The 14,722-nt window shown below is 39.0% G+C and overlaps 1 protein-coding gene across 3 annotated transcripts in view; it reads left to right on the top strand.

Moving 5' to 3' along the window:
- The window catches only part of TUFT1 (tuftelin 1), a 37,936-nt gene that overhangs the window by 8,365 nt on the left and 14,849 nt on the right, over nt 1–14,722 (top strand). The window contains exons 2-5 of one of the 3 annotated variants that reach the window (XM_006216995.4): nt 9,355–9,429; nt 9,806–9,907; nt 13,246–13,332; nt 13,923–14,012. In XM_006216995.4, the coding sequence (XP_006217057.1) occupies nt 9,355–9,429; nt 9,806–9,907; nt 13,246–13,332; nt 13,923–14,012 (354 nt within the window). The remainder of the gene's footprint in view (nt 1–9,354; nt 9,430–9,805; nt 9,908–13,245; nt 13,333–13,922; nt 14,013–14,722) is intronic. The other 2 variants (XM_006216996.4, XM_015250129.3) reach the window with 2 other exon arrangements.

Below are 14,722 nucleotides of genomic sequence, written 5' to 3'. Positions count from 1 at the left end.
AGCCACGGGGCCTGAGTTTGAATTCAGCCTCTGCTCCTTACTGGTTGTATGACCTTGGGCAAGATACTTAACTTCTGTGCCGCAGTTTTTTCATCTGTAAAATGGGGGTTCATACCTACCATGCCAACTGTTGTGAGGATTAAATGAGTTAATACACGTAGAGCCCTTAGAACAAGGTCCAGTAGTCTCAGCCTGCAGTAGTTGCTTTATTTGGAGGTTGGCAGTCACCAGTGCTATAAACATATACATGTACTTAAATAAATGAGAAGTCATATTTTATGAATTAATTGGTGCCTTGCCTTTTTTCACTTAATACATCTAGGAGATCTTTTCCTGTCGATTTGTAGAGGTTCATTTATCAGCAGTGTAGTATTTCATAGTATGGATGTTGTCATACTTGATTTTCTCACTCACTGGAGAATAGATATGCCGTTTCCAGGTCTCCATTGCAGTCAACATTTTCACACACGTCTATTTGGGCACATGTGCGTGGGTTTTCATAGGGCATGTTCCTAGAAGTGGAATGACTCGGTCAAAGGGTTTACAAAATATGCAAACTCTTTTTATTACTGTTGCCAAATTAACTTCTTTTTTCAAAAAATGTTTTATTTGTTTTAATAAATGGAGGTATTGGGGATTGAACCCAGGACCTTGTTCATGCTAACCATGCACTCCACCAGTGAGCTGTACCCACCCCCCCAAATTAATTAATTTTAAATTAAAAAAATTTTTTTATTTGATTTTTTAATTGAACTACTATCAGTTACAATGGGTCTATTTCTTGTGTACAGCACAATGTCTCAGTCATGCATGTACATGCATATATTCGTTGTCATATTTTTTCCATTAAAGGTTGTTATAAGACATTGAACATAGTTCCCTGTGCTATACAGCAGAAACTTATAAAAATCTATTTTTATATACAGTGGCTAATGCCTGTAAATCTCAAATTCCCAAATTTATCCCTTCCAACCCCTTTCCCCAGTAACCATAAGATTGTTTACTATGTCTGCAAATCTGTTTCTGTTTTGTAGAAGAGTTCATAGTGTCTTTTTTTTTTTTTTTAGATTCCACATATAAGTGATATCATATGGTATTTTTCTTTCTCTATCTGGCCCAAATTAATATCTAAAAATACTTTTATAAATTTACGCTCTCTCCAATGATGTACATGTGAGGTTAGTCTTCTCTGCATCCTCACCAACCCTAGATGTTATCAGTATCTTTAAAATTTGCCATTCAGTTGGTCTAAAAATGATGTTTCCGTAGAATTTACATGAAATTTCTCAATTGCTTTACTGAACAGCAAGGAGACTTGTGTACGTGGGATGTTTTAAAGCATAGAAATAAAACGGGCACCTATGTGCTGAACAACCAACGTAAGAAACAACATTACCAACGCATGCTCAAGGAATATATTGCTTAGTTTGTCATGTTTTCAACTTTATATACATGGTATCATCTGTATTCTGCTTACTTTTTTGCATAATATTAATTTTGAGGTTCATTCACGTCGATGCATGTAGCTGTAGTTCATTTATTTTCGCTGCTGGGTAGTAGTTCATTGTACTAATATGCCTGAGTTTATTCAGCTATTCTCTTTTTTTTATTTTTGTTTTTATTTATTTATTATTTTAAATAAAAAATTTAATATTTTTTTCTTTTATTTTTCTTTGTTTGTTGTCTATTTTCTTGTCAGTGTACCAGTTGGGTTGTTTCCAGAGTTTTGCCTTTGCAAACAGTGCTGCCGTGAGCATACTTCCCCGTGTCTTATTTTACACTTCTTAAACCTAAGTTTGATAACATTCCCCTGAATGATAACTCATTATTTAATTTGTATTTCCCTTGTCAGTGGTAAGGTTGAGCATCTTTTGTTTATCTATTAGCCACTTTTATTTCTTCTTAGAGTTGCCTTTTTTAGTCTTTGCTCTTTTTCTTTCTTGTTTTTCCTCTTTTCATGGTATTCCATACCTCTTCTCTAAGCTGAGGAGCCTGGTGTTCTCAAAAGAAAGGGAATTGGGAAAGTCCCAGGCCGCATTACCTGGAATTCATGCAACACTTTTTTTTTGATGTGCCTGCTATAAACAAGGCGCTGGGCTAAATCAGCTATCCATGTCTTCAAGGAGCTTGTGATTTTATTGGGGAGATGAATGAATACGTAGGAAGGAATGGTGCCGAGGTTATCGTGTGGGCTGTGTAGGGTGCAGCGGGTGCAGGAGCAGGCTCTGACTGAGGACTGCTGGGATGGAGCTGAGCCTTCGAGGTTGAGAGGGAACGCCCCAAGGAGGCAAGGGAGGGGAGGAGAAAACAGCACATGCACCTGTGGGGAGGTGGGAGCATGTGTTGCGTGGAAGACTCATCCGCAGAAATAGAGATTTGGATTTGGATGCCTTCCTACAATTGGATCAGGAACGTTTGGGGTAGTTAGTGTGGGGTACAGGTGGGGTCCTGGTGAGAGTCAAGACGTTATGTGATATAGACAGTGATAGGCCTGATCATGAGGGGACTTTAGTGCTGTGATAAGGAGTTTTCAGCTTTCTCTTATTTTCTATTTTTAAAAAACATACATTTATTAATGTATGTTAAGCAATAACATACATACATAAACGTGCATGTATCATAAATGTGCAGTCAAGTAATTTTCACAAACTGGACACACTCCTCTAGCCGTCACCCAGATCAAGAAATTTACTAGTACCGCAGAAGTCCCCTCTTGTCCCCTTCTAGCCATTACCTACCCTCCACCCTCAGGGGTAAACACTATCCTGGCTTCTAAAGCACATGTTAGTTTTGCTGTTTTGGATACTATTTATATAAGTGGAATCATGCGGTATACTTATATTTCTGAATTCTTTTGCTTAATGTTTCTGTAAAGTTCATCCATATTGCATGTACAGTAGTGCATTTGCTTTTTCATTGTTGTACAGTGTTCTGTTGTATGACTGTATCACAGTTTATCCATTCTACTCTTGATAAACATTTGGGTGATTTCTAGTTTTTGGCTACTATGAAAATTGATACCATGAACATTCTAGTGTATGTTTTTTATGGGGAATGTCTGTGTGCATTTCTGTTGAGTAGGTAACCAGGGGTGGAACTGCTGCGTTACAGGGTATGCATGTGTGCATCTTTGGTAGATACTTTCAATGTGATTGTGGTAATGAACAAACCCACCATCTGTAATGTATCTGATTCTTCCAGAGCCACGCTTGGTACTTTTTGTTTTTGTTTTTGTTTTCATTTTAGTCATTCTGATGGGTATTTTGTGCTAGTGCCTTGTGGTTTATTTTCTAGTTCTTTGATGATGATGACTAATGAGGTGGAACCTTTTTCATGTGTTTATTGACCATTTGGATATCCTCTTATGTGATGTATCTGTTGAATGAAGTCTTTCGCCCATTTTTCTGTTGGGCACTGCTCTCTCTCCCTCTCATGTTCCCTCCCTCCCTGTCTTTCTGTCTTTCTTTAAATATACTTTTTATTTTGAAATAATTTTAGTTTTACAGAAAAGTTGCAAAGAATACAAACAATTCTCATATACACTTCACCCAGTTTCCCTCAGTGTTGCATAACCATGGTGCATTTGTGATAACTAAGAAATTAATGTTAATATAATACTATTAATTAAATTATAGACTTTACTGGGATTTTACCAGTTTTTCCACTAATGTCCTTTTTCTAATCCAGGATTCAGTCCAGGATACCACATTGTTTTTAGTCTTTTTGTTTTTTGTAGGAATTCTTAATGTATTCTGAATAGCCTTTGTCAGATATTCATGGAGTGCATAGCTTTGGCTCTGTGGGTTGCCATGCACTCTCTAGGTGATGTCTTTTGATGAACAAGAGTTCAAAATTTTAATATCGTCGATTTATCAATTTTTTGAGGGGGGAGGATTTTTTTTGTGTCATGTTTAAGAAAAATTTTGCCTTTGCCAAGGTCATAGAGATGTTCTATGAAGCCTTTATTGTTTTACTTTTCATATCTGCAGTCCACTTGGAATTAATGTTTGAGTATATGTGGAGTAGGAGTTAATAATCATCTTTTTCCATAGCAAGACATACTTACTTTAACCTATAAGCATATGGAATATGCTTATGAAAAATATTTTAAAGAGGAACAGTATGTCAAATTTTGAGGAACTGGCATTTTTGTATGTCTGTGTATATTAGTCACTGTGTTCTCACTTAAGTGTCGTCTAAGACTGAGGGAGAATAGGATTAATCCACACAACAAATGAAAGCCGGAGCCAGTGTTTGAGCCAAGGGCTAACTGTTCCGAATGCTATTCTTTTTCTGCAAAGGAGGGAAAGTCAAGTTGGGCTTGAGGGGTAATGGACCCGGCAGCAGATCTGGTGGTGATCTAGGTACTGTTGTGTATCGTCTCATTCTATCAAAATAAAATGTATTTTCTAAAATAAATAAATAGATAAGAAATAAAATGAAAGAAGTTGATAATAACCTACACTGGGGTGGGAGGGTTTAGTTTGAATAAATTAGTCTGATCAATTCAGTGGTGTACTAGAGGCCATTATAAGCCAGTTCTGAAGAAAGTTTAATGTGATGGAAATTAATGATGAAATATTAAAGGGGAAAAAAAGCCAGTATATTACTGTGTACAGTAGTAGACCTTTCAAAAATATGCATAGAAAAGTTATAAGGAATACACTAACATTTTAATAGTGGCTATTTTGGAGTAGTAGGATTATAATTACTTATTTTCTTTATTATATTCTTTAATTTTTGTCTCTGGTAGTATAATTTTTTTAAAAAGATAATAGTAGATTCCTATGTAGTTAAAAGAAATAATAGAGATCTTTATACCTTTTACTTAGCATTCCTCAGTGGAAACATCTTGCAAAACCACAGTACACTGTCACAACCAGGGTAGTGGTATCGATGCAGTCGAGATAGAGCAATTCCATCACCACAGATACTCAGGATGCCCTTTTACAGCCACACCTGCTTCCTTCCCACCCCCATCTTCCCCTTAACTCCTGGCAACCCCTAATCTGTTCTCCATTTCTGTAACTTTATCATTTTAAGAATATTACATAAATACACCAAAAGTTGACACAACATTGTAAACTGACTATAACTCAATTAAAAAAATAAAATTAAGTTAAAAAAAAGAATACTATATAAATGGAGTCATATAGTTTGTAACCTTTTGTGATTGGCTTCTTTCACTTAGCATAATTTTTGGAAATTGTGGTCGCGTGCATCAGTATCCTTTTCATTGCTGAATAGTAACGGCTATCCATCATATGGGTCTCCCACAGTTTGTTTAACCATTCACCTACTGAAGGGCGTTTGCGTTGTTTCCAGTTTTAGAATATTACAGATAAAGCTGCTATAAACATTAATGTACAAGTTTTTGTGTGAACATAAGTCTTCATTTCTCTGGGATAAATGCCCTGGAGTATAATTGCTGGGTAACATGGTAGTTGTATGTTTAGTTTTTAATTTCATTTTATTTTTTAATGGAGATACTGAGGATTGAACCCAGAACCTTGTGAATGTTAAGCATGCGCTCTATTATGCTGCCCCACCCCACCACCATTTAGTTTTTAAGGAGACTGCAAACTGCTTTTCAGAGTGGCTTTGTCACTTTACATTCCCACCAGCAATGTGTCAGTGATCCAGTTTCTCTGCATTCTTGCCAGCGTTTGGTGTTGTGTTTTTTGTTATAGCTTTCTGATAGGTGTGTAGTGGTATCTCTCTGTGGTTTTAATTTGCATTTCCCCTGATGATGTTGAACATCTTTTTATTTGCTTATTATGCTTATTTGCCATCTGTGTATCTTCAGTGAAATATCTTTTTATGTCTTTTACCTGGGTCCTAACAAAATATTAGGGAATAAAATCTGTATGTTAATGAGAGATATTGGTTTGTAGGTTTTTTTTTTTTTCTTCTTTAAAATTGGCTTTGGTTTTGCTACCATGGTAAGAATAGCTTCATAAAGTGAATTTGAAAGTATTCTCCCCTCTTTTATTTTCTGGATGAGATTATGTAGAAATCGAATTGGTGCTAATTAAAAAATATTCAATCATTGAACATAATGTAGAAAACTCAAGAGGAGAGAGAAAGTCTATTTCATTTACCCACATTTTTGCTGTCCATGTTGTTTATGTCTTTCTAATGTTAAAAAGTATTTGGTAGAATTCTCCACTGGAACCATCTGGGCTTGGGTATTTCTTCTTAGAGACTTTTTAAATTATGAAATTAATTTCTTTAATAGTCATAAGGCTATTCATATTATCTATTTCTTAGATACACTGTGGTAGTCTGTATTTTTTGAAGACTTGGTTCATTATGTCTGAATTGTCAAGTTTATGTTCATAGAGTTCATAGCATACCTTATACTTTTAATACTTGCAGTGTCTGTAGAAATATGCTATTTCATTCCTGATATTGGTATTTATGTCTCTTTTATTGTTTGTCAGTCTTGCTTGTCAGGTTATTAATTTCATTGATCTTTTCAAAGAACCAGCTCTTTGTTTCATTGGTTTTTCTCTATTGTTTTAGTATAGGTCTACTGGTAAGACATTCTCTTAATTTTCCTTTACCTAAGAATATCTTGATTTCCTCCCATTCCTGAAGAATATTTTTCCTGGAAAAAGATTATTGATTGAGAGGGTTTTTTTCGGCAGTTGAAAAATAGTGTGCCATTTCCTTCTGGCCTTCATGGTTTCTGATGGAAAATCTGTTGTTCAAATTGTTTTCCCCCTATATGTGAGGTGTCATTTTTCTCTGGCTGCTTTCAAGACTTTTTCTTTGCTGTTAGTTATCAGAAGTTTAATTATGATATATTTTGGCATGAATTTTAGGTTTATCATGTTTGGAATTTGCTCAGCTCCTTCAATTTGCAGGTTTTTTATGTCTTTGCCAAATTTGGGAAGCTTTCAGCCATTATTTCCTTGAGTACTTCTTCAACTCTCTCTCTTTCTTCTTTCAAACTTGGATTCTGATGACATGAATGGAGGTGATGACCTCTCAAGGCCCCAGTCCAGCCTAGTTCTCTATGCTCTTCCAAGTAGAATGCCATGAAATGAACCAGACTTGATGGTCTTCACTGGTTAGTAACTCCTTTGTTCTGGATGAGGGGTGCCCCAGCTTATCCCAGCTGCCTCCAGGAATGGGGAGTTTGTGTTTTAATCAAAGTGCATGCCTGTGTCCTGGGGAAAAAGAGTTGTCAGCCACTCTGGCTATTTTGAAATCATTTCTTCTTTATTTTGTAATGTTCTCTTGACCTAGATGTCATGGAACACTCACTATGCATTCAGAAAATACTTCCCTTTGTTAGAGGCAGACAGCAGCCCACAAGGAGTTAACAGTTAGAAGGGGCAGTTCCTCACAGATCACAGATAAGTGAGAGGTAGGTGCCCCCCCCCCCCCCACTGGAGGCCCTGTGATGCTCAGGGAGGGAAATTCCCACAGGATGTAGGGAGGTGTCATGGAAGATGTGGCATTTGAATGCAAACTCTTGAGGGACTTGCAGATGCCTCTGGTGAAACAGGAAAGAAAGAAGATTGAAAGCAAAGGAGATGATGAGAACAAAGTTACTGAAGGGGGTAAGCATGGGATGTATTGGCTGGAGGGCAGTGAAGAGCAATAGCAGGAGACGTGAGTTGACTCAGACTGTGGAGAGCCTTAAATGCCACACTAAGGATCTGGCTTTTGTTTGGTAGGAATTAAGTGTTTTTGTAACCCCAGCTACACTGCCAGAATTGGAAAGGCTTAAAGGTCATGTGGGAGTGTCTTCCATCTTTGTTAAATCTGAGTTCATTCCAAGAAGTGAGAGGAGGCTAATACTTGACTACCTTCCTCTTATGTGGCAGAGAACTACCTCCATACATTTTCAGTTAATCTTCAACCAGAAACCCCTCTGGTGGAGGGTAGTTTTCCCATTTTACAGCAAGATCACTGAGAGTTAAGTGTCTGACTGCAGACGCTGATTATTTCTCCACCAATCTACTCTTTCTTGGGTAGGAAGGACTGTTGCATGCCCAGAGAAGCTTCTCCCAGCTCCCTGAGCAGAGTCCACTCTTTCTTTCCAGTGGACATTTGGAAGGTTAGGGAGGTTCCTTAAAACCTGTTAAGACTGAGATGGCTTTTGTACTTCTGGACCTCAAGGCAGGGTATGACCAGATGACCTCAAGGTCACTCTCAGCATGGCTAGTTCAGCACCCATCCTCCCTTCACTGGCTGGGATAGGCATATACACCTCTTTCGTGCTCTCATAATACCAAAGCTGGAAGGAGCCAGAGAGATATTTAGTCCAACCCCTTATTTTTCCAGTGGGAACCAGAGGTCCAGAGTGACTAAGCCTCTTGTGCACCTGTGCACATAACATAGGTTCTTGGCAGGGTTTGGTCCGCTCTCCCTTGCTGATCCTCTCTCAATGTTATGATCTCCCCAAATCTCCAGCCCTCCGCTTTTTCCTCTTACCACGTTTTTTCCTCTCTGGTTTTCTATTTTCCCCACAATGCAGGTTTTTTTTGTTTTGTTTTGTTTTGTTTTGTTTTTTATTTTAATTTCTTTATTGGGTTAGTCAGTTTATAATGTCAATTTCTAGTGTGCAGCATCAAGTTTCAGTCATCCATGTACACGCATATAGTCCTTTTTATAGGTTACTACAAGATACACTATACTGAGCTATACAGTAGAAACTTGTTGTTTTTCTATTTTATATACAGTAGTTAGTATCTGCAAATCTCAAACTTCTGATTTATCCCTCCCCCTGCCCTTTCCTCCCTCGTAACCACACAGTGTTTTTTAAACTTTCTTTGAGTTGTTGAAAGAAAGTCTGCTTCTTCCTTTGCAATTAATTTGATCTCTAGATTAAATACCTATTGTCTTGCCTGCCCTCATTTGAATTATTTTCTGTGTGGCTCATAGAAATAAGGGTTTGGATTAAGGGACCTTCGTATGGTTTGGTTCAAGAAAGATATCCTAGTCTTGTAAAAAGTGTATTAGTAACTTCCTGGTTGGCTGTCAGGGCAGAAGTTCTGGACTGGGGATGACCAACCTTTCAGGGTTGGGGAAAGAGGTAACGCATGCAGTGTGCTTCCTGTAATGTGAGGACCAGGGCAGCCCCTCTGGAGCCACATGGAGCGAAGCGCTGTGTAGTCTCTGTGTGGGGTAAAGAGCACTGTCAGAGGCCCCGGAGATGTCCTTACCACCCAGGAGTGACCTGATCTTGGGTGAGCTGATGTCACCTCTGCAGACCTCAGCTTGTCTTGTCTGAGAAATGGCTGTAACAAGGCCCTCTCCGCGGGGCTGGCAGAGGTGCACCTGTGCTGGTAGTAGACTGTAAAGGTAAGAGGTTATCGTTGCTGTCATTCTCATTATTAGGGCAGTGTGGACATTCTCAGGCTGACCCTCCAGAGTGAACTGACAGGAGATGAACTTGAACGCATAGCCCAGCAGGTATCGAGGTTTCTGGTGGGGTGAGGCCTCCTCCCTCATCCAGTCCTCCCTCCTTGCTGCCGCCCCCGTCTCCGTGCTGGCTGGAGCATCTCCCTTCAGACACCCCAGCTGCCCTCAGTATTGTGCTCTGCTTCGGGGGATGGGGAGACACCCCACTAACATTAAAACTAACCTGCAATTTTCTACTAATTTCCCCCGTCCTGTGTTCTTGCTGCTGTGTGGCTTCTGGTAGAGGTTCTGAAGTGAATGTTTGGAGATGAAAATCGGACTAACCCTTCAAGTCTTTTGAGGAGCGGTTCTTGTGCATTGGCTGAGGGGCAAAAGGTCTATGCTTGTCATGTGATTTCTGAGCCACTTTTCTCTCTCTTTCTGGCAGGCGGGCAGGAAGACCTATGCCATGGTGTCCGGCCGCTCCACTGGGCATTCTCTGGCCTCGGAACTGGTGGAGTCCAATGATGGACATGAAGAGATCATTAAGGTAAGCTTAGCTCACCTCCACTGTTTCCGCTCCACTCCATCTCCCTGCAGACACCTGAGAGGGAAAGGCCAAAGAGAGCTTGTGGTTTGACTAGGAAGAACCAGACCCGCGATGCTAGTTTCTGGCCATCTCTTGGAAGAATCTTAATGAACACCAAGGGACCACAGTCAATCTGTAGTGACTTTAGTGCAACCCAGCCCCAGGCATGGGGATGGGTGGAATGACCTTTCGAGGTGTCACCCACTGGCCATATTTAGCTGCTAGAAGTTGTGAAGACAGGTGGGAAGTGTGTTTATGGAACTTACTTTTACATATTAAAACAATTTTTGTTATTTCTTTTTTAAAAATAGCCTTTTGAGATATAATTCACATACCATGCAATTCACTTAGTTAAAGTGTACAATCTAGTGGTTTTCAGGCTGTTCACAAAGCTGTGCAACCACCACCACTATTAATTTCAGAACATTTTCAGTCACCTCTTCTAGCTCCTGGCGATCATTAGTTTACCCTCTGTCTCTACAGATTTGCACCTTCTAGACATTTCGTATAAATGGAATCACACAACACGTGGCCCTTTGTGTCGGGCTTCTTTCACTTAGTACGGAATTTTTAGGGCTCAGCCACGCTGTAACGTGTATCAATGCTTAGCTGCTTTTAATGGCTGAATCATATTCCCTTGAATGAATAGATCACATTTTGTTACCCATTCATCAGTTGATGGACATTTGGGTTGTTTCCACTTACTTGCTTTTATGAATAATGCTGCTGTGAATATTCATGTACAAATCCTTGGGTGAACATATGGTTTCAATTCTCTTGATAATACCTAGCAGTAGTGAATTTGCTAGGTCATATGGTAATTCTATATTTAATCTTTTGAGGAACTACCAGACGTTTTCCCAAAGCATCTGTTCCATTTTACATTCCCACCAGCAATGTATGAGGGTTCCAATTTCTGTAAATCCTCACTAGCGCTTGTTATTGTCCATCTTTTTGATTATAGCCAGCCTAGTGGACATGAAGTGGTATCTTGTTGTGGTTTTAATTTGCGTTTCCCAAATGACATCTTTTCATATGCTTATTGGCCATTTGTATATTCAGATCCTTTGCTCATTTAAAAATTCATTCGTGTTTTAATTTTTTTTTTTAATGGAGGTACAGGACCTTGTGCATGTTAAGCACACGCTCTACCACTGAGCTATACTCTCCCCTCGTTTGTGTTTTAATTGCTGAAATATAAGGATTCTTTTATATATTCTGGATACTAGACCCTTACATGATTTGGAAAAATTAAAATATTTCCCATTCTGTGGATTTTTCTTCTTTTTTTAAACTTTTGAAAAAAACTGAAGTACAGTTGATTTACAATATTGTACTAGTTTCAGGCGTACAGCATAGTGATTTGGTTATACATATATGTGTATATATCTGTATTTTTTTTTGAACTTTCTTGATGATGTCCTTTGAAACAAGTTTTTAATTTGGGGAGATCCCACTTATATATATTTTTTCTTTTGTCACTTTTGCTTTTGGTGTTGTATATAAGGAGGCTTTGCTTAACCCTAGGTCACAAAGATTTATTCCTATACTTTCTTCAGAGAGTTACAGTTTTAGATCTTATGAATAGGTCTATGATCCACTTTGGGTTAATTTTTGTGTATGTTTTGAGGAAGGGCTCTGACTTGATTCTTTTGCATGAGGATGTCCATTTTCACCAACGTCATTTGTTAAAAAGACTGTTCTTTCCCCGTTAAGTTGTCTTGGCACCTTGTTGAAAGTCAACTCAGTGTATTTTTATTATATTATTATTATTTCTGGACTCTCATGTGTATTACATTGGTCTACATGTCTGTCCTTAGGTCTGTCCCACATTATCTTGGTTACCATTGCTTTGTGATAATTTTGTTCTTTTTCAGGATTGTTTTAGGCATTCAGGATCCTTTGCATTTCTGTGTGAATTTTTTTTTTAATGGAGGTACTGGGAATTGAACCCAAGACCTTGTGCACGCTAAGCATGCACTCAACCACTGAGCTATACCCACCCTACCCCATGTGAATTTTAGGATCAGTTTGTCAGCTTCTGCAAAGAAGCCAGCTTGGATTTTGACAGGAATTGTGTTGAATTTGTAGTTCAGCTTGGGGTATATTGCCACCTTAACAATATTAAGTTTTTCAATCCGTGAAAACGATGTTTGTTTACTTCTGTAGGTCTTTTATTTCTGGTTCCAGTTATGTTCTATAATTTTCAGAATACAAGTTTTGGACTTTGTTAAATTTATTTCTAAGCTTCTTCCCCCAATTTGTAGCTATTATAAATAGAATGGTTTTTGAATTTCATTTTTGGATTTTTCATTGCTAATGTATAGAGTCACAACTATTTTTTGTATATTGATTTTGTATCCTTGCTTTTATGAATAATGTTGCTATGAATATTCATGTACAAGTTTTGGAGTGAACATATGTTTTCAATTCTCTTGATAATACCTAGCATTAGTGCAGTTGCTAGGTCAGATGGTAATTCTATGTTTAATCTTTTGAGGAACTTCCAGACATTCTTATATGAATATTCTATATACATGATTATGTCATCTACAAATAGTTTTACCTTTTCCTTTCCAATCTGGATGCCCTTAATTAATTTTTCTTACTCAGAGTCATTACATGGCCTTTGAAGAAAGTAAAACCATGCCATAATTCTATCAATGTGATCACTGTTATAGTGTACCCTCTTGGACATTTTCCTATACATATGTGTTTTTTTTAAATTGTATTATATACTCTATTCTACAGTTTGCTTGCCCCCCCACCTTTAATGGTACTTTGTAACATCTTCTGTATCCATAAATGACTGTATAATAGTCTATTATGCACATATCATAATTTACTTAATCTTCCATTGTTGGATATTTTATTTCCATTTTTTGCAACCACAAACAATATATTTTCTTGAGCACACATGTTACTAACTTGTGCATCTGATTTATTTAATACAACTAATAAAGAAATACTTTCTAAATTGAAAAAGATTCAAGCACAATATACAGAGAAAAATGTGTAAATCCCCTTAAACAACTCCCTTTCCGTGGTTTACTTACATGCATGTGAGTGTTGTTGCTAGTTCAGATAAACTTGTTTCGTTAGGATACGTTTCCAGAGGTAAATTTGGCGGGTCAAAGAGTAGGTCTGGTTTTAAGTCTCCCAATTAGAATCACCAGATTGCCACCCAGAAACGTGGTGACAGTTTACCCTCTTAACCAGCGGTGTAAGAGACTGCCTGTACACAGTTAATTTAACTGGAGGTTTTCCTAATGAAGTGGTATTGTTTCACTTATTTTCAGGTGTACTTGAAGGGGAGGTCTGGAGATAAGATGATCCATGAGAAGAATATTAACCAGCTGAAGAGTGAGGTCCAGTATATCCAGGAGGTGGGCACCCCTTCCCTTTGTGGAAGTGACCTAGGTCATTTCTCTGAACCTCACATTTTTTTAGCTCCCTTCTTTGTAGGTTCTGACTTTCTCCCTTCTGCTCCCTTCCTGTCTCCAAAGTGCTATCATGTCCCCTCATGTGTCAAATAGCATTTCTGACCCTTCCATTAATCAACCAGTTCATTGATCACCAGCTACTTATTAAATACCATACACCTAGCGCTATGCCCCAGGCACCCTACCTAAAATTGCCAGCCTTGGTTCCCCACTTTTTTAACCCTCGCCCTGGCTTCATGTTTCTATGGCACTTGTCGCTATTTAACATATTACATGCTTTATTTATTTATCTTTTGGGTTGTGTGTCTCCCCAACTGGATGTTAGATCCACCAGGGCAGGGGTGTTATTATTCTGCCGCTGGTGTAGGAGGGACTGGGCTGCAGCCCCGCTTGACTAGAGGCTCTCCTCCCCCGAGCTAGTGCTTAGAACAGTATATGACTCAGGAGTATGGGTTGCGGGTAGACACAGAGGCGTGGGGTTGGTGTGGGTGGTCTCTTTCCCAAAGCTAAAGCCTCTTGCCCTCCCCTCCCAGGCCAGGAACTGCCTGCAGAAGCTCCGGAAGGATATAAGTAGCAAGCTTGACAGAGATCTGGGAGATTCTCTCCCTCAACAGGAGATCCAGGTAATAGGAAATAGTCCATGATTGGATTCCCACTGAGGACCCCACTGGTTGTGCCGACAGTCCCATTTACCAGCCACCCAGTGGGTGCCGAGCCTAATACGACTGCCAGGAAAGGTGAGAACACAGGTGATGCTGGCTTCTCTGAGCACTCACAGCCCTGTCAGGGCTCTCCAGAAGATGGGCACTTGTGTTTACACAGGTCAGCCTAGGTACAAGCACACACGTTCCTAAAACATGTACAAAAATTGAATTTATATAAGTAAAACTATTGTTGAATTATTGCCAAACCTCTTAATCTTTAAGGATTCTGTGATCAATCTTCTTGTAATGCAAAGCCTTCTAAAGCAGAAAATTACCTATAAATACAAACTTCTCAGAAGCTGATCTTGCGTGACGTGGGCGGTGCCTGTAGTGTGCACTGGAGGTCTTGGTCCTTATCTGTCACTCACCTGTGTTTGTGGCTGTCTCTGCCTGGGGACGGGCTAGGGTTTACCTTCCCCTGTCTCTGGGTCCCCACACCCCAGCCCAGCATCTGGGACGCACAAGAGCATCAGTAAATGTTTGGTAGACTAAACTGGGATGGATGATCCTAGGATCCTGCTTTTCAGTTTTTCTAAAATTTGAGGATAGAAGAGTCCTCAGGGGAGCAGAACTGTCTTCTGTGACTTCACTCTCGCTCCCTTAGATTCCGAGTCCTGTCTCCCTCATTT

Source organism: Vicugna pacos, chromosome 21 (assembly GCF_048564905.1).
Source record: "Vicugna pacos chromosome 21, VicPac4, whole genome shotgun sequence".
Taxonomy (NCBI): Eukaryota; Metazoa; Chordata; class Mammalia; order Artiodactyla; family Camelidae; genus Vicugna; species Vicugna pacos.
The sequence above is the reverse complement of the archived record's forward strand: the minus strand, read 5'-3'. Positions and strand labels throughout refer to the sequence as shown.